The following is a 19,075-nucleotide window of genomic DNA, read 5'->3' as shown; positions in this document are numbered from 1 at the left end:
CTGAAGATTAGTGATTAGTGATGTTTAGCACCCATAATATATTTTAAACCTGTTTACTTCTCTCCATCTCTATCCCTATTATCCATTAGAGCAGCAAGAGTCACACTTGAAAAAATAAATCAAATCACACTATTTTCTTGCTGAAATCATTCATTGGCTTCCCTTCATTTTCAGAATAAAATTCAAACTCTTTACTATAATCTCTAAGGCCTCAGATACACTCCCTGCCTACCTCTTCCCTTAATCACTATGCTCCTACCACATTAGCCTGTTACTGACACCAAGTTCTTTCCTGCCTCTGGGCCTTTGCACTGACTGTCCCCATGCCCTTACGGACCTTACTGTTTCCTAGCTCTGCATGGCTGCTTTCTCGTCATCTCCATGTCTTAGCTCAGTATCACGTCTTAATGAGGTTTGACAACTTTATCTAAAGTAGGTCCCTCTCTAGTTATTTACTATTATATCACCTAATTAATTTCCATCACAGCACTTATCACTGTCTAAAATTATTCTGTTTATTGTCTAATTCTTTCCATTAGAATTAGATTATAAACTTAATGAGGCAGGGATCTTTTTTTTTTTTAAAAAAGCTTTACTGAAATAAAGTCATATACCATACAATTCACCCATTTCAAGTGTATAATGCAATGGCTTTTGGTTTATTAAATTATTTTTTAATTGTGGTCAAATATATAACATAAAATTTGTCATTTTAACCATTTTAAGTATATAATTCAGTGACATTAATTCACAATGTTGTGCAAGTATCACTGCTATTTCCAATATTTTTAATCATCCAAATAGAAACTGTCACCATTAATTAATAAGTCTCCGATTTTCCTCTTTCCCCAGTCCTTACTAACCTCTAATCTACTTCCTGTATCTAGGAACTTGCCTTACAGTTGTTCATATGGAAAGTAATATAATAATTAATAAATAATAATACAAAAATAAATTGTTTTTCTTGTACTCACAACTTCAAACCCACTTTTGCCCTGTCTTGTTTATAGCACAACATAGATGCTCAATAAATATTTGTTGAATCAACTAATTCATCAATTTTAAGGAAGTTACAACTTTTCTGGATCTCAGTTTTATAGCTGTGTGATGGTGCTGTGTCACAATTCATCCCTTTATTAAACATCTTTAGAGAATTTGTAGTTTTAGACATTGTGCTTACTCATGAAAATATAATATGCAAAATAGTTATTGTCTCTGCTCTTAAGAAACATTCAGTTCCTTTTCTATTTGGAAATGTCTCCTTTGATTCTGTGTGCACTTAGGATGGAAATATAAAGACAAGGACATATATGGAAGTGAGCCTGTTGGATCACACGATACTACACTGGAGTGACAGATGTCGAAAGCCATGCTGTCTTCAAATTCGTTTGTTAGCTGCTCTTCTCACTGTGTGGCTGGTGAGGAGAGTCACACAAATATATCTGTGTACATTACAAACTGTAAATGTAAGGTAAAAGTATTATACTTTTTGATTTATTACATTTTATGCTTTGGGAACTAAAAGCAAAATACTATGCTAAAGGGAAATTTTAATATACTGATAAACTTACTGACAATTAAGGCGGGACCTTGTTTTTAAAATCAGTGTTAATTATACTGTGCCTGAGTTTTGCCAGGCTCATTTCTATAGCGGTAAATGCTGACCAACAAAGAATGCTATTTCCAGACAAAGGGGCTGACACTTGAAACGTATTAGTAAATGGTGCTAAAAACAAGCCATTTTGCTTTATTCACTGTCACCACCATGCCGGCACACACACGCCGTCAGACAGCAATGACAGGAAGAGGGCGAGCAGACCCTGCTGATCCTCTCAGCTCCTCACACAACACTTGAGGATTTCTGCTTGAAGGCCTGTCTTTCTAAGCTTGTGCTTTCAAACCCTGGGCTGGACTGATCCCAAATACTGAAGTAACAAATATTACTAAATTCTGTCATTTCCTCTACCAAAAAAGTGATTTTACTACTACTTCTGGTTGTGATGAAAGGTCCTATTGACTATTCATTCAAACCCTTAACCAAGTTATGGATGCAGTATTCAATGACTTCACTGCATTTTCTCTGGCACTTTAACACACGCCAGTGCTTTCATCCACCTCCACTAACACGGCTCGCAGATCACCGAGGCGCGGCCATTTTAACGGTGCGGTCGGTCCACGTCCCTCGAGACGGGGGATAAGTGAGGCTGGCTGAGAAGACAAACTCCATTTAACAACATGTACTGGTCTATATGTAGAGAAAAATAAACCTTTGAAAGTTAGACATAGCTTATTGATACATTACCTGGTTAGGAACCATGATAATTAATGGTTTTTTGATTTGTTATAAGTGGAAATGTAATAAAGTGATGGTAGAAAGGCCCAAGACAAAATGAAACATACCCAAGAAATGGTAAGATGTGGAAAAGAGTTGAAGCAAAGAGAGGTTAAAGGTCACAAATTTGCTACAAGTTTCTTCCTAAATGGTAGAAAACGGGCTTCCTGAATGAACTCTGAAACCTAAGGAAGTCTGTTTATAAGAAGTTTATTATCCTCTCCTTTTTAAACTGCCACAAGTTATAATTTTTTTTTTTTAACTCAGCATGATACTTGCTTTCTCTGGATTTACAGTGGTTAACCTACGGATCTTAAACACACACACAAGTGTAATCTCTCATTTTCAAAAAAAGTACAAGTTACAGATGATAAAAAATTACTAGAAGCAATCCACTTTTTAAACAGATAAATAAAAGTAGTTCAACATACTTGTGGCCTTGGTACCGTTAAGAATAAAGTCAGAGGCTACCTGAGAAGTGCTCCAAAGTGAGGACCAAGCAGATGCTGAAACTAAGAGTCTGGTGTGGAAGGCTGACTTCAAATTTCCCACTGCACACAGTCAGCCTCCACCTTTGTCCTGTTTTCAGAGCAAGCTGGGCTATTCTTAGCACCTCTTTACACCAACTTGTGGCATTCCTATTGGGCCCTAAGAAGAAAGAACTAAGTGTGCATATGTGTGTGTGAAGCTTGGTTTTATGAGGAGATCCAGGCATTTCAGTCCTAGCCTGAATCAGGAGTAGGTTTCACCAGGAGTCTTCCAACAGATTTCTGACCTAGGGTGTAGGCGCTTAGAAAAAGAAAAGAAGGAAAGAGGGAAAGAGGGAAAAAAAGGGAAAGAAGGAAAGAAGGAAAGAAAAGAAAGGAAGAAAGAAAGAAAATAGGGCAAGAAGAGAAGAACTCTGAACTTAGATCAGAACTCAGTTGTACTAAATGAGGCCAGTGTTACTGACAGCCTGACTCGCAGGCTCTGGACCCCAGTATTCACGTCCTCTCTTAGACGTTGGCTGACTTCACATGGAGATGCGCCCTAATTTACTTAGACCCTTTCTTCCTTAATGTACTCTTAGTCTGGCTGGGTCTTGACCAGTTCTAAGCATTGCCTTTTCCATGGTAAAATGACTGTGGTATGAGCCTGGCAGCCTTGAAATTAATGTCCCATTTTTTAGACTGAGATACTTTTCTGCCAAAAATGGAGGGAGGGAAAGCGCCAGCTGCGGGAAGAATGGCACACGAAAAGATGAGTCACGGGCCAGGGACTGTGAGCAGGGCACTCGCCTGGAGTGCAGACAGGAGCTGGTGTGGTGGCAACAAGAAAAGCAGCACAGCTGAGAGTGCAAGGTTATAAAGCAAGAGACTAAATGAGGACTGCAAACCAGAAATTGGATCCAATGGCAGAAAAGGATAAGGATCTTAATAAGAACCAAAGTAAAAAGTGAACTATTAGATTGAGTTTGGATGACGTGCAAAAAGGTAAAGATGGCACCACATCAAGGAGTAACTCTATGTCGACCAAGGATGAATAAGGGAGTTCAGTGAATCTTCAGATTCATACAAATAAAGGGCAATTTGGGCTCATATAAACAAAAGAATCATGAACCTTACTGTTTCTATACAATGGACAGCTCTGGGAATACAGGTGATAATGTCTTTAAGCAACAGCCAAACTCTGGATACGCCTCCACGTACTCTTCCAATTGGAAGGGTTTCCACATAAAAAACAAAGCACTGAAGCCGAACTTCCTTTACAACTAGAAAAGTTATGGAATGTCTACCTCTTGAAATAGAGTCAAGTATGCTAAAGAAATGCTGCATGTTTCTTTCAGGAAAATGCAAACCCAAGCCAACATCCTTTAAGTCTTTCCATGGCATGTAAAAAGACACCACTTAAATGAGATACAGACTGGCACGATGTTGAGAGTACCACAAAAATCCAATATGGGTTGGAAGGCCCACGGGATTGGTCTTTTTTTTTTGGCCCTGGGTCATATGATGAGAAGACCGTCAAGGACTTGTCAAAGTCCCTAAACTTGCACTCCTTAAACAACTCCCGACGCAAAACCAGCCCCTCTACAAGTGGTCTGGGAGAGCGAGCTATGTGTGAAGAGAGCTATTATTGGTCGAGCTGCAGAGGCAAAAGGTTATAAAGCCCACATTCAAGTATAGTCTACTAGCAAGTGGCAACCCAGTAATGGGCTTCTGAGTTTAGTAGGAGGATTCCAGTTTGTGCCCATTGCTTCTTGGTAGTATTTATAATGGCAAAGGCCAAAAAAGGACTTTGTATTAACACTGTAACTGGTTAAATAAAACAGTCAACTGTAGTTTATGTGGGAAGTAGGTGAAAGAGGAACTACTTACCTGTGCTATGTTTTTGTTCAGAAGATAGACACCGTAATCAAATTGCAACTTCTCCCCTCCTTTTGGGTATAATGGAAACCTAAAAAAAGTAAAGTAGGATTAGAAGTTTTCCAACATTTGGGTGAAACAACCTCAAAATTGTTGAAAAGGGTGGAAGTTTCTTGGATACAGTATGAACATCTGCAGACCTGCACTAAGTCCGTTATACTCACTGCAACCTATTATCTTAGCATCTTCATTACGTTAGTCAAATTAGAACAATGGCTACTGTGTTCCAAAGAAACAACTGAGTAGGTCATGCAACATGGGATTGCTATATTAGAGAGTGACCCCAGGGAGGGTGCCAGGGGGTGGTGGTGGTAGAGGGATTGAGAAAAAAAGGGGGTGGTGGGGTGGGAGAAAAAGAGAGAGAAGGAGAGAGAACTCATGGACACAGATGACAGTGTGGTGACTGTGGGAGGAAGGCTGGTGGAGGTGGAAGAAGGTATGGGAGGATAAACAGTGATGAGAAAAAATAAAAAATAAAATTAAATTAATAAAAGACCCACTAGCCCCCAGAAGTTAAAGCCACTGTGTTTCATGTTTACACATCATAACCATACCACACTAAGATTAAGATTCTAGAAAATTTTTCCTCTAATACCTTGGACCCAGCATCTCAAGTTCTACTAAATGGGAAAGAAAGAGTAAGAAAAAAATCAGGCATGAGAGCAATATGCACAATTTCTGTTTCATTTAAGGTGGTCAGTCAAATCAACAGCATTAATATGAGTAAAAATTCATAAAAAATCCATTCATATTCGCAGTGGTGGCTATTTGGATGTTATGTCTCCAAGGTAATGTACTCATGCCACAGAGCTCTCATAAGACTTTCCATTTTAACCTGACTCACAGAAGCAACAAAGGCAAGAGATCTGTGGATCTTTATAAAGATAATGAGTTATTTTAGGGAATAAGTTTCCCTCACTATTTCCCTTTTCTTACTCTTGCAAATGAAGAAAAGGTTATAGTATACCTATTTAGTCATATTTTCCCAATTCTTATGACCAAGCAAGCATACATCTTATCCTCTCAAATTAATTTCTCTATGAACAGATAGGGTCAAGGGGAAAACTCCACCTTCCTTAGTTTTGCAATATACAATTATTCTCAAGAATAAAATTATCTTACTGAAATAAATGGTAGGTGATAACTACTACATATCCTTAATTTCATTTGCCTGAGGAAAAGACACATCCCATATGGCCTGGAGGATATTGTTTTTTAGGGAAAACAGAAGAGAATTTAAGAGACTTAGATTAAGTTCTCGAAAGTTGCTGATTACATAGTGTCCAACAGGTAAATCTGTTGTGCTGTAAGTTCACAGGACTGGGGAGTGAGCAAGGTCATGAACTGTTTTTATTCCCTACTAAAGGAACATCAAATACTTCACATACCCATCAAGAAGATATAGCTTTATGCTTACTTAAAGCAGTAGAAAATAATTATGATATATGGTTTGGTCCTAAACTGAGATGCATAAAAATGACAGTAAAGCAAATTCAGGATAAATGAGGGAGAACACCAGGCTTTTCCGGGGCATCTGAGAATGCATCATATTTGTGTTGGGTAGCTTGCAGAGAAACTACCTATTTGGAAGGACCTAACAACAAGGGGCTGCTTTGGAAGAAATCTACTAGGCTCTGTACTTTATAGTTGTTATTCTATAAACCATCACATGTGGACAGTGCATAGCTCTCCAAATCCACACTTGTCTCCACTTCCAAATTATAAATACAGACACTGTATCAAAAATGTTGGAAGAGTAAACTGATGTAAGCATGCACTGAGGGCCAGGCCTCTCTGTATTTCTGAAACACTGATTTCACAACATTTTTTTTTTATTTTTACTTTATTGGGACTTCTTTATAGAAAGAGCCACAAAGAATGTATGTAACATTGAAACAAATCTAGAGTAATTAGAGCTGAAGGTTCAGATAGGGCAATTTTAAATCAGATCAAATATTAGGACAGAGTTCACATCTTACATTGCTTTGAAATTTTTAAGTGGTCACTTCAAGTTGAACAGTATAATATCTACAACTATTACATATTCATCACGCTTTGCAAAAGTGCATGGATTTGTATGTTTATTAAGCAATCTTAAAAAAGGAAATCTATTTTAAAAGGTAAAACCTGTTACCATCAAGACTAAGACAAAAATCAAAAGCACCTTAACTCAATACAGATAGAGAACCACATTAGCAAACCATAGATAGTGGAGATAAGCATGTGATCCTTCAAGTACAACCCGCAAAATGCCCTCAGCGCTGCAAACAGAATTCATTAAAGGGGAGTGCTACATTAAATAACTGGAGGAAGGAACTATACATTTCCTGTTATGACGCTCTTATGGAAAAGGCAACTAAAATGAGCAATATTAATTATTTTTCAAATTAAATTATATTTCCAAACTGTTTAAAAAAATTCAGACTCTACATGGTAAAAATCAATAAATTAGTAATGAAGAGATTATGTGTGAAGATGATTTAAAGCTCTTTGGTACAAAGTAATCTGAGTATGAAATAAAGAATTATGTCATAACCACCAGAAACCTAGTACGATCCCAGTCTACATTCAGAGGAACAGAACAGCAATGGGGGACGTGCTAGTGCCAACTACTGTGTGCTGGGTCCCACTACACTGAGAGATCTGTGTTCAGTTCTGTTCATTTTTTTTTACAAGTATACAGATAAATAATTGGAACCTTTCTTACAGCTTATGTTTCTTACAGGTTTTGCAATCATCTCATTTGACTACAGAAAGAATGTGGTGCAGAGAAGTGGTCCAGTGTTTTGGTATTTAAAAGAAAATGCCTGGCCGTGGTCATCTACTTAGTAGAAGAAATATGACCTCAGTATCAGGTGTTCAATTATAAACTCAGTATTATGTCTATTGCCTCTACGACATCTGGAGACCCAGCTCTGAGAGAAATCATGGAAGGAACCAGAGGAGTTTAGCCTGCAGCACGGAAGTCTCAGGGACAGCAAGTAAAGAGCTTTCAGAGAGAAAAAGAGGTTGGTTTTATTCTCATGGCTTCAAGCAGAGAGAATCAAAGTTAGAGGTAAAAGTTACAGGAAAACTGATTACACCACAGAGTTAGTGCAGATCCAAAAGCTCTTGGGTAGAGAAAGCCAATCAGAGACTGACCAACAAACAACGGACATGTCCTCAGGGGTTTAATGGGCTGAATGGTGGCCCCCAAAAGATATGTCCACATCCCAATCCTTGGAACCTGCGGATATGACTTGTTTGGGAAAAAGGGTCTGCAATTAAGTTAAGGATTTTGAGATGAGATCATCCTTGATTATCCAGGTAGGCTCTACATCCAGCAAGTACATCCTTATAAGGGACACGCGGGGGAGGGACACAGGAAAGAGGAGGTCATATGCAGCGAGAGGCAGAGACAAGAGTTACACAGCCACAAGCGCAGGGGGGCTTGAGCTACCAGAAGCTGGAAAGGACGAGGCAGGTTTTTCCCCTTGTGCTTTGTAGGGGGAGTGTGGCCCTGCTGACACCTTGACTGCAGACTTCCAGCCTCCAGAGCTGCAAAGGAATCAACAGCTGCTGCGGGCCACCATGTCAACTGCAGTTTGCTGCAGCAGCCCTAGAAACTAACTCAGGGGAACCAAACCCTGGGTGAGCCAGGAGACTAGGCGAGGCGTAATATCTCCTCCGTCTCCGAGATTCTATAATTCTCGAAATGCAAAACTAAACCATGAAGACAGCACAAGACTATAATGATAGACATCTGCCAAGGCTGCAAAACTGGCCTACTGAAGTAAATGGTATGCAAGAAAAGATTCCTGGTCTCCAAGTAGAAAGTGTTTTAAATTAAATTTTGATGTGTATGTGTGTATATACGTATATGTATAACAATTATTTTATGTGTGTGTACATGAAGATACATCCCAGTTTGGGGGGAAACTGTAAAAGAAACTGATCTTGGATCATCCTTTCTTAAAAAGATACAATTATTATAAGTGCTACCTGCCCTTACATGGTAAAATCTGGCTGTTTTATGAAGGACTACAACTTGGTGACAGTTTCTTGCTCTCATCTTCAAAGCCCCACATCCAGGTCTGGTTCTCTGAGGGCACCGCTGGGGATGAGGATGTGGTGGCAGTTGGGTCCGAACTCTGGCCGTGCGCACTCCGAGCGCTCCTGCCCACAGCAGCAAGACAGTGTGACCACACACGGTCGGTATGTCGTGAGGCCATGACTCGAACTTCAAACTTACTTTTCCAGTCCAGGTTAGTTTCCAACCGCGACTCAGGCTTAGAGTGACCTCCCTTTTTACTCACTTTCTTTGCCTTTTACGTGTGCAGTGATTCACCAAGTCAACAAATTATTTTTCCTGTGAAATAGTCTTATCTCTCTGTTCCCACTGCCACTCTGGAAAATTCTTTGTTGTTCTATGTGCCGTAGGATGTTTAGCAGCATTCCTGTCCTCTGCTCACTAAAATACAGTATTATTATTGAAAACTTTTTTAAACCATATCACTTCTCAGCCCTGTTTCCTAATCAGTCATTGTCTTAAATTTTAACCTCTCTGCCTAGCTATCAAGGCCTAACTGATCCAACCTGTCTGCCTCATTTATCTGCGACCTTATTATGCTCAAGAGATTTCCTCAGTGTCACAGACACACCAAATTCAGCTCTGTCTGCCTTTGCTCAATTCCTAGAAATGCCCATCTCTCTTTCCTTCGGCCTGGCAGAGTAAAAGGTACTACGTTTCACATCATCATGTCTAAAGAAAAAAAACTCACATTTTCTACTAAGTTGCATATCACTAAAGCTTTATCTCTAACTCATTGCAAGTTGGCGATAAGGCATAAGGCAGGTCACAGGCTTACAACATGGAAAATGGCTGGAGCAGAGTGAGGGACAAGGAAAAGGAGGGACAGTCTGAGGTGGTGGGTCCAGATCATGCAGGGCCTTGTAGGTCACAGCAAGGACCTCGCTTATACTCTGTAAGAGGGGAAGCTCTGGAGGATTCTGTAAAGAGGAGAGACATAGACACTTTGGCTACTCTCTGAGAAGAAACTTCAGGGAAGCAAGAAAGAAAACATGGAGAGGCCACTACAAAAACCCAGGTAAGAGAAGAGGGTAGTGTGAACCAGGATGGCAGCTGTGGAGTGGTGAGGAGTGGCTGAATTCTCATATTCTGAGGATAGAGCCAATGTGAGCTGTTGACAGATCTCGTATGAGGTGTGAGAGGTGGAGGAGTCAAGGATAACTTCAAAGTTTTCTGGCAGCTGACAGAATGGAGTTGTCATCTTAACTGTGATAAAAGTACAGGTGGCATTAGAATAGACAGCTAGGGGTGGGGGTGAGGAGGGCAGTATGAGGCTCAGTGCTAAAAGATTAGGCTGGAGAGGTCAACAGGCATCAGACTGAGCAAGGTCCTATGCACCGTGTGACAGCTATCTAGAATATATCCTGAAGGACAATGAGAGAATAATTAAAGATTTTTTAAGCATGGCAGTGCCAGGATTGGGGTTTATTTCTTAAAAACCAGTAGTAAATAAAGGGGAACAAGGCCTGGTTAGGAGGGTGTTTCACTAATCCAGGCCAGAACAGTGATGGTTTTGATTAGGATGGCAGCAATGAAGAGGGACACATATGAATAGATATGAGCTACAATTTGTGAGTAGAAGTGAAAGGAGTTTGAGATACATTAGTTCTGATAGTGGTAAAGAGAGAGGAGTCAAATATGACCCTCTGGTTTCTCGACAGAGTGACTAGGCAGATGGTAGAATCTACGAACTGAGACAGGGAATACTGGGGGAGCAGCAGGTATATATATCATACATGTATATGCTTATTGTGTACAACTTTATTGCATGTAACATTAGTAAGGAATTTGGGGTGGAAGTATCAACTCCTTTTTAAGGAAGTATGAAAATTTAGATGGAAGCTGAAGCCATAGGTAGGCGTGAGGGGCCTAAAGAAACCACAGAGAAGAGGGCCATGAGAATATGCACAAGGGGCAGGGGAATGGGAAGGGTCCACAAAAGGACTGGTCAGAAAGACTCGAGGAAAACTGAGTGTTTCACTAGAAGAGCTCAGAGAAAGTGCTAATTTAAGGAGGAAGATATCATCAGTAGTCAAATGCTGCTGACAGGTCAAGCAAAACAGACATGAAAACATGTCTACTGGCTACAATGACATGAGTTCACTGGTAGGTAGCTTTGGTAATACGGTAAACACAAGTTTAAACGAAGTAGTGGGAGATGGAGGAAGCCTGGTGTGAGTTCAGGAGTGACTGGCAGTGAGGAAATGGAGATGACGAGAAGTCTGGCGCAGAGAGGAGCTCAGGGCTGGAGAGCCCGGTGAGGCACAGCAGAAAGAACGCCCTGAGGAGGTCGGAGGGGAGAGACTCGCCATCCTGCAGGGAGAGCACAGGACAAGGATTTGCCTTAGGTGGCGGGTGGGACAACTCTCCTGCTACCACAGGAAGGATGAAAGAAAATGATCACTGTGGACAGAGTTTATTTATTCAACAAATTTCCACATATGTGCCAGGTACAGTGCTAGGTGGTAGAGATATAAAGGTGGGCAAACACAGAGAATGGAACTTGAAGTCCAGTGGAGTAGACATACATTGCTCACAGAGTCACACTAACAAACATAGAATTTATAAATTAAGTACTCTGAAGGAAGAGAACACCATTCCAGAAAAGAGGCAGACAAAAGACTGAGAACCAGGGAAGACTTCCGACAGAAAGTGACACATCAGCTGAGGTTTCAGAGGCGGGCAGGGGCTCAGGGAGGGAGGCTCCCATGAAAGGAAGCAGCGCGGGAAGGCCCTGGCAGGAGGAAGTGCAGTGCTCCAAGGAATGGAAAGAACAGTACAGTTGGACTGAAGGGACTCGTGACGAGAGATGATGCTGACAGAAAGGTAGATTATGCAGGGCCTTCTGGACCTCATCAACTCATAGTCTGTTTTTTCCCACTAGGAGAAAAAAATGGAAGGACTTAAAACCAAAGTATAACTTGCTCAGATTTGCATTTGATACCTTCTTTCTTAAACTAATCCTTTCTCTTTCAACTTTCCTGGCAATGACTGATTTGCATTTTGAAAAAAATTGGGCTCATTACAGTGGAGAACAGTTTAGAGAAGGCGAGAGCAGCTTGTTGCAGTAATCTGCAGTGGCATGGACAAGGTGATGGCGCAATGAGTGGGAAAAGGGAGACCAACCTGGAAGACTTTTAGGAGATAACATCGTAACATTTGGTTACAGGCTGGAAGTGAAAGATGATGGAGAGGATCATGAGTGACTCAAGGTTTTGTTTTGCCCAATGAGATAGAGGTTCGATCAAATGGTGGAGCAGTTTGAACAAAGAAGTGTAATACAGCTGCTGAGCCCAGCAGTGGTCATTAACCATGCATTTATAAAGATGCTGTTGTGTGACGTTTGCTTGGGTGCAGCAGGTAGAGGGAAAATAAACGGCAGGGCTATAAAGGGTAACACGAAGTTGCAACAGTGGGCAATGAGCCATAATAAAATGTGAACTGGATAAAGTGGCCAGGGTCTGAAGGTCACCAAGAGGAACATACACTGATGACTAAACAAACAAGCTGAACGAGGAGAGGCAGAGTAAAGTGCCAGAATCGAGTTTTGAATGTGGACTGAGATGGTGATGTGATTCAAGAGCACAGTGGTGGGAGTGAATAAACATGATAGAAGGCAAGGGGTCGCTGGTGACAAAGATCAAGAAAACAAGGGGCCAGGGAGTCGGACGAATCATCCACTTGTGTGTTAATGTTATCCATAATAACAAGAATTGACTTAGGGAGAAAAACTACTCGTTTGTCCCGCATGCTGTTCCTTCTGTGTCTCTGTTTCCAAAACACATGATGAGTAAGAGAGTTGTAACTGAAAGACTGGTAGGTGAAAGAGTGGTATAGTTGAAGGGCGTATGTCTCAAATGAATAAGGTTTTTGTATGTTTGTTTTACCAACAGAGAAGAGAAGAATCTAGAAAAAAATAAGGAGCAAGAAAACCACAAACTCAACTTCTGAATCTGAACACCTAACATATAAGAAAATTAACAGCTGCCAATGGTAAGGCTTCAGGGAAATGGGGTCCTAATGGAAAATTCAGGTTCAAATAGGTCATGAGGTAAGCTGACCTTGCTGAGAAGAGCCCGAAGATATACAAGAGTTACTGGCGATGCCGGTGCACTTTCAGGGGACTCAGCTGAAAGACTGGTGGCCTGGGTCAGTGTTAAGGCAGCAGAGGGCATTTTGAAGGCAATGAAGATAATTATAAAAGGTTTTGAGGTACTTGACAGAAGGTTGAGGTATTCCTATCTGATATCTGATTTCTCTATGCAGTCAGAAATGAGGTGATTTATGAATGAAGTTTTCCCCTTTCACTCTGGGTGTGGAAAAAAATAGAAAATGTTTGAGGTGGGCATGTGGCAGGAGATCCAGCTCTCCAGGATCTATCAGTCCAACTGAAACAGAGGACTATGAATTTACAGTGCTACCATCTTTCCAACTGTTTGGGTTTTTCCAGTAAATGAGTGGGGCAGAGGTAAGAATGATGGGATGAGGGTGTTCAGAACACTGACAGGAGAGAGCCTGTAAGTGAAGCTACTAGGGTAGGACAGCAATGACAGTGGCCTACCGAAGGCAGAATAATGGTGGCAGTCTTATAACAGGGTATATTATCTGTAGAGATTTAAATAAAAATCTTCGGATTAAAAATTGGTCTTTTTAAAAATAAAGATTTATTTTTAGAGAGGGGGAAGAGAGAGAGAAAGGGAGCAAAACATTGATTGGTTGCCTCTTGCATGGCCCCAGTGCCCCCACTGGCCCATGACTCAGCCATGAGCCTCGATCAGGAATCAAACCAGTGACCTTACGGCTTGTGGGACAACGCCCAGCCCACGGAGCCACACTGGTCAGGGCAAAAATAGGTCTTTTTAAAAAATTATCACTGTGACTCAATCAATCTAAATAATGCCAGTGATAAAATATTCCTCCCAGAAAAAAATCTTTTGTTGGGCTAAGTTCTAAAGAATCGCCACGGTGACTATTTAATTTCAATACACACGTAAACTTCTAATTAGGGTATTTTCATATATATATACTCTAATAAGCATTTTATCTACATGGAAGATAGTTTACAGAAATCCCAGTTTGTTGGGAACAGCCAACAAAGTGAACTAAACTACACACTTCAGTTTCTACTAAGTTTCCGATGGTTTGGAATCTTCCAAGTTGGCTTTGGGCACAGTTTGTGTCTCCAAAGTGGCTGGTACTACATAATGCTGTGTTTAAGCAGTAGATTCAAAATAAACAATAATAGCAATGTGCAATTTCACTTTTTTGAGTTAAATTCCTTTCTGGATTAGGGTTTTAGATAAAGTTATTCAGATACAAAAATATTTGAAACCAGCCTTGAACAAGGTACAGTGAAATACAAACCCTTAAAATTGTTCCTTGCAGATGAGCACACAAATTGTATTCAATAAAAAAGTAAATATATACATTTTTTCAATAAAAGAAATTTTTCTGTTTTTCTTTTTTGGTGATTATTGTTTTATTTCATAATCATTACTGAAAATAATTTTATCATACAGAGAAAGTGATGTTAAAAATGATCCACTCCACCCTGACTGGTGTGGCTCAGTGAATTGAGCACCAGCCTGTGCACCAAAGGGTTTGATTCCCTGTTAGGGCACATGCTTGGGTTGTGGGCCAGGTTCCCAGTATAGTGCATGTGGGAGGAAACTACACACTGATGTTTTTCTCCCTCTCTTTCTCTCTCCTTTCCCATCTCTCTAAAAATAAAAATAAATTAAATCTTGAAAAAAAATCCATTCCAAATGCCAAAAACACTAGGTACAAGTCACCGAGAAAGGACTTTGAATAGATGGTGGGAAACACAGAGGGTATTACCTGCTCTAGACCCAGAGGTGTGGACCCAGAGAGGTATGGGAGGTTAAGACAAGAAACAGTCTTTCCTTGGGAAGGCTCCAGGGTAAGTGATACTGTGATACTGTTAGGTGAGCCAGTTAGTTTACCTCCATCTAGTCTATCCTACTGTTGTATCCACTGTTGTCTAGCAAAGAGGTTAAGGATGTGCATGATTACTGAAAGGGGGTTCAGAAAGCACAGAGGAATGATAGAGTAGGGAAGGAAGAATAGAAATGACAGATCGGAAGAGAAGCAACAAACAAAAAATAACAATGTGGAAAGAATTCATGGAGAGAGGGTGACAGAAGTCTTCTCAGGAGAATAAGAATAGAGAAAACAGCCAGAGCGCACCCTCTGCTGCTCTCAGGACCACAGGCCACGCCCACCCGGCCAGCGGGTGTGCCGGAGGCCCAGATCTATAAATGATAAAAGTATTCTATAAATAAATGATAAAACGTATTCATTGAAAAAAGAAGAATGAAAAACAGAGAGAGTATATAATAGGATATTATATATGCTAGCCAAAAGAGATTAAGTTTTATATGACAGATAATAAGATGCCATCACAAGTTGTTAAAGGAGATATCATATGGGAAGATTTACATCAGATTATTCACTTTGTCAATATTAAATATAGTTCTTTAGAGAGAACTGTACTAAAAAGAGAATGGAATTTCAAGGAAATAAAATTCCAAGTAATTTCAGTAAGGAAGTTAAAAATAATTCCCTTTTTTTTTAAATTGGTAAGGTGGCGGGTTGTGGAAATTGTTAAAGAATTCAGTATCAATTTCCTTACAGAAACCTTCCAGTTTTTCCATATTGTTTTGGTAACTGCTGAAAAATAGTCTACAGGCTACTTTCAGCGAACAGGGTAAAATCAAAGGATGGAAACCATGTCTTTTTTCACAATCCATTTTGAACACAGTTCTGCTGAGTAAAGCAAAACCGCGTGGCACACACCAACGGCTGTCCTGTTTGCCCAGGCTGACAGCACCCATTTCCCACAAGAGTCTGCAAACACTAAAAACCCCTGAATCCCTACAATTAAGCATGCAAGGTGCACAAACCCACCATGTCTGGAAATGCCAGAAGTGTTTCCATCTAGAACAGGAATCAGGAAGAAAAACCATCCACCATTCTAAATTTTAAAGATAACTTCACCAACTGTGCATATAATATAGGTTTGCTTAAACATATCAGTGCACCTAATATTCTCTCTAAATCACTTCCTTATCAGTGCTGGGAACGTAAGAGGTGCTCAGTCCTTAATACAAAATTATTTACTTAATTACAATACCAATTTCTGAGGGAGAGGAAGAGGAAAGTAGAAAGGAGATTCACATGCAAAAAGTAAGGCTCTGAGGTCAGAGAGGTATAGGCTCAAACCTCAGCTTTCCTACTTACTTATAAAGTAAACTTATAATGTGTACCTGTTTCCGCATCTTTAAAATGGGTTTAATAACACCAATCTTTCAGGACTGCTGTGAAAATTAAATTAAGCAAAATAATCTAAGGCACAGCACAGATACATTAAAGTAGGCCATTGTCCACATTACTATGCCTTATCCCACCCCCCCATACCTATCTTTAAGTTGCACAAGGGGAAATACCATTTTTTATTTATTTTGCTGCCTCCTGAAATTATAAAGCATTCTTACGTGCCTTTTACTTTCTACCCTCTATTTTAATTGTCTACACAAACGTCTTATTTCCTCTATTAGAATGTAAGCTCCCTGAGGACATGGGCGTTAAGCTCAGAGCAGGTAGTCAACAAATTTCTGCAAATAAACGAATAAATTGAATTAAAGAATAACTGAGCTGGCCAAGATGGAGGCGTAGGTGGACACACTGTGCCTCCTCACACAACCAAAGTTAAGGACAGCAAAAATTTAGAAACAAAAAAACAACCAGCACCCAGCACCAAAGGACCAGAAGAAAATTGAACTGTATGGGAGTCACAACCACCATTCATCCAGACTGGTAAGAGGGGCAGAGTCGGTGGCCAGGGGAGAGGGATCTCAGCAGGAAAAAGCGGTGGCTGGTGGCTGGCAGATCTGGGCACGCAGGGCGCAGGCGGAGGCTAGCAGACCCTGGTGGCAGACCCCGGGCGCAGGCTCAGGCAGGCAATGAGCAGACCCAGCGAGGTAACGAGCAGACCCACTGAGGTGTGCAAAGCAGCTGGCTGTCCACAGTCACACATTCTCATGCAGATAAACCAGGTAAAAATGGGCAGCGAGACAGACCGAGCAACCCAGGGACCCAGCACTGGGAAATGAAGCCTAAAAGCACTGACTGAAAACACTTGTGGAGGTTGAGGTGCCAGGAGAGACTCCCAGCCTCACAGGAGAGTTCGTTGGAGAGACCCACAGGGATCTAGACCGTAAACAAGCCCACCCACCTGGGAACCAGCACCAGAAGGACCCAATTTGCTTGTGGGAAGTGGCAGAGGGGACTGAAATCTGACAAAGTGGAGCAAGCACCATTGTTCCCTTTCTGACCCTGCCCCCACATACAGCGTCACAACCCAGCGACTGGGGTGTCCTGCCCGGGTGAACACCTAAGGCTCTGCCCCTCACATGTAACAGGCACAACCAGACCAAAAGGTAAAAAATAAGAAATAAAAAGGCTCAAATGGAAGAACAAATCAAAGCAACCAAGAGATAGCCAACCTATCAGATGCACAGTTCAAAGCACAGGTGATCAGGATTGCTCACAGAATTGGTTGATTTTGGTCACAAATTAGATGAAAAAATAAAGGCTACACTAAGTGAAATGAAGAAAAATGCATAGGAAACCAATACTGATGGGAAGAAAACTGGGTCTCACATCAATGGAGTGGACCAGAAGGAAGAAAAAAACATAAAATCAGAAAAGAATGAAGAAACAAGAATTCAAAAAATGAGGAGAGGCTTAGGAACCTCCAGGACATCTTGAAATGTTCCAATATCCAAATTATAGGGGTATCAGAAGGGGAAGAGGAAGAGCAACAAGTAGAAAACTTATTTGAACAAATAATAAAGGACAACTTCCCCAATCTGGCAAAGGAAATAGACTTCCAGGAAGTCCAAGAAGCTCAGAGAGTCCCAAAGAGGTTGGACCCAAGGAAGAACACACCAAGGCACATCAAAATTACATTAGCCAAGATTTAAATGAAGGACAGAATCCTAGAAGCAGCAAGAGATAAGGGGACAGTCAACCCACAAAGGAATTCCCACCAGACTGTCAGCTGATTTCTCAAAAGACACCTTACAGGCAAGAAGGGGCTGGAAAGAAGTATTCCAAGTCATGAAAGGCAAGGACCTACATCCAAGATTGCTCTATCCAGCAAATCAATCATTTAGAATGGAAGGGCAGATAAAACGCTTCTCAGATAAGGTCAAGTTCAAGGAGTTCATCATCACCAAGCCCTTATTATATGAAATGTTAAAGGGACTTATCTAAGAAAAAGAAGTTTAAAAATATGGACAGTAAAGAGACAGCAAACTCACTGTTATTAACAACCACACCTAAAACAAAAACAAACTAGGCAAACAAATAGAATAGGAGCAGAACCACAGAAATGGAGATCACATGGAGGGTTATCAACAGGGGAGTGTGGGGGACAGAGGGGGAAAAGATACAGAGAATAAGTAGCATAGATGTTAGGTAGAAAATAGACAGGGGGAGGGTAAGAGTAGTATGGGAAATATAGAAGCTAAAGAACTTATGACCCATGGACATGAACTAAAGGGGGGGAATGTGGGTGGGAGAGGGTGTGCAGGGGGAGGGGAGTGAAGGGGGAAAATGGGACAACTGTAATAGCATAATCAATAAAATATATTTTAAAAAAGAGTAATTGAAAAAATAATTTCACATTTAACAAATGTGAAATTGTTAAAGTGATATATAGCCCTGTAAATTAAAAAATAATAATAAATGTTAAGATTCACAAACATTTTCATCATTCTTTCTTTCTTAACTTTAATATGCCTAGACATTCATCTTTTATTTTTAGAAGAGCTTTTGAGTTTTGCTCAAAGGATCAATTCTTTTTGTTTTAAGTTTTCCTTTTTTTTTTTTTAACAAAAGACAAATTCTTTGGTGGGGAGAAAATTTCAAGTTACAGAAAGCTATTTGCTGTGAATTAATAGGAGATAGCACCCTCTAGCACTGGAGTAAAAGAGTCAGTGAGTAGAGCCAAAACAACAGCAGCGACAATGACACTGATGCTGGACATTGTATTTACTGAACATCTGTGCATTAGGTATTACTATCAGCACACACATCTATACGACACTAGCAACTACCCTTTCGGCACTATTCTTGAGGTGGCCATGGTCACACAGTCTTTCCTAACACTCAACCTTGACCAATCCCACCCCAGCACCCTCCACCTCAGCCCTGCGCTGAGTCTGGATTTGTTGCTCCTCTCCT

At 40.6% G+C, this 19,075-nt stretch overlaps 1 protein-coding gene across 2 annotated transcripts in view; it reads right to left on the bottom strand.

Annotated features, from left to right (window-relative positions):
- The window catches only part of UVRAG (UV radiation resistance associated), a 292,940-nt gene that overhangs the window by 68,643 nt on the left and 205,222 nt on the right, over positions 1–19,075 (bottom strand). For both annotated transcript variants that reach the window (XM_045818150.1, XM_045818151.1), the window contains one exon: positions 4,690–4,768. In XM_045818150.1, coding sequence (XP_045674106.1) covers positions 4,690–4,768 — 79 coding nt within the window. The remainder of the gene's footprint in view (positions 1–4,689; positions 4,769–19,075) is intronic.

The sequence above is a fragment of the Phyllostomus hastatus genome, unplaced genomic scaffold (genome assembly GCF_019186645.2).
Source record: "Phyllostomus hastatus isolate PE091 unplaced genomic scaffold, TTU_PhHast_1.1 phas_scaffold_317, whole genome shotgun sequence".
In the NCBI taxonomy this organism is placed as follows: Eukaryota; Metazoa; Chordata; class Mammalia; order Chiroptera; family Phyllostomidae; genus Phyllostomus; species Phyllostomus hastatus.
Note: the sequence above shows the minus strand (reverse complement) of the source record. Positions and strands in the feature narration are given on the sequence as shown.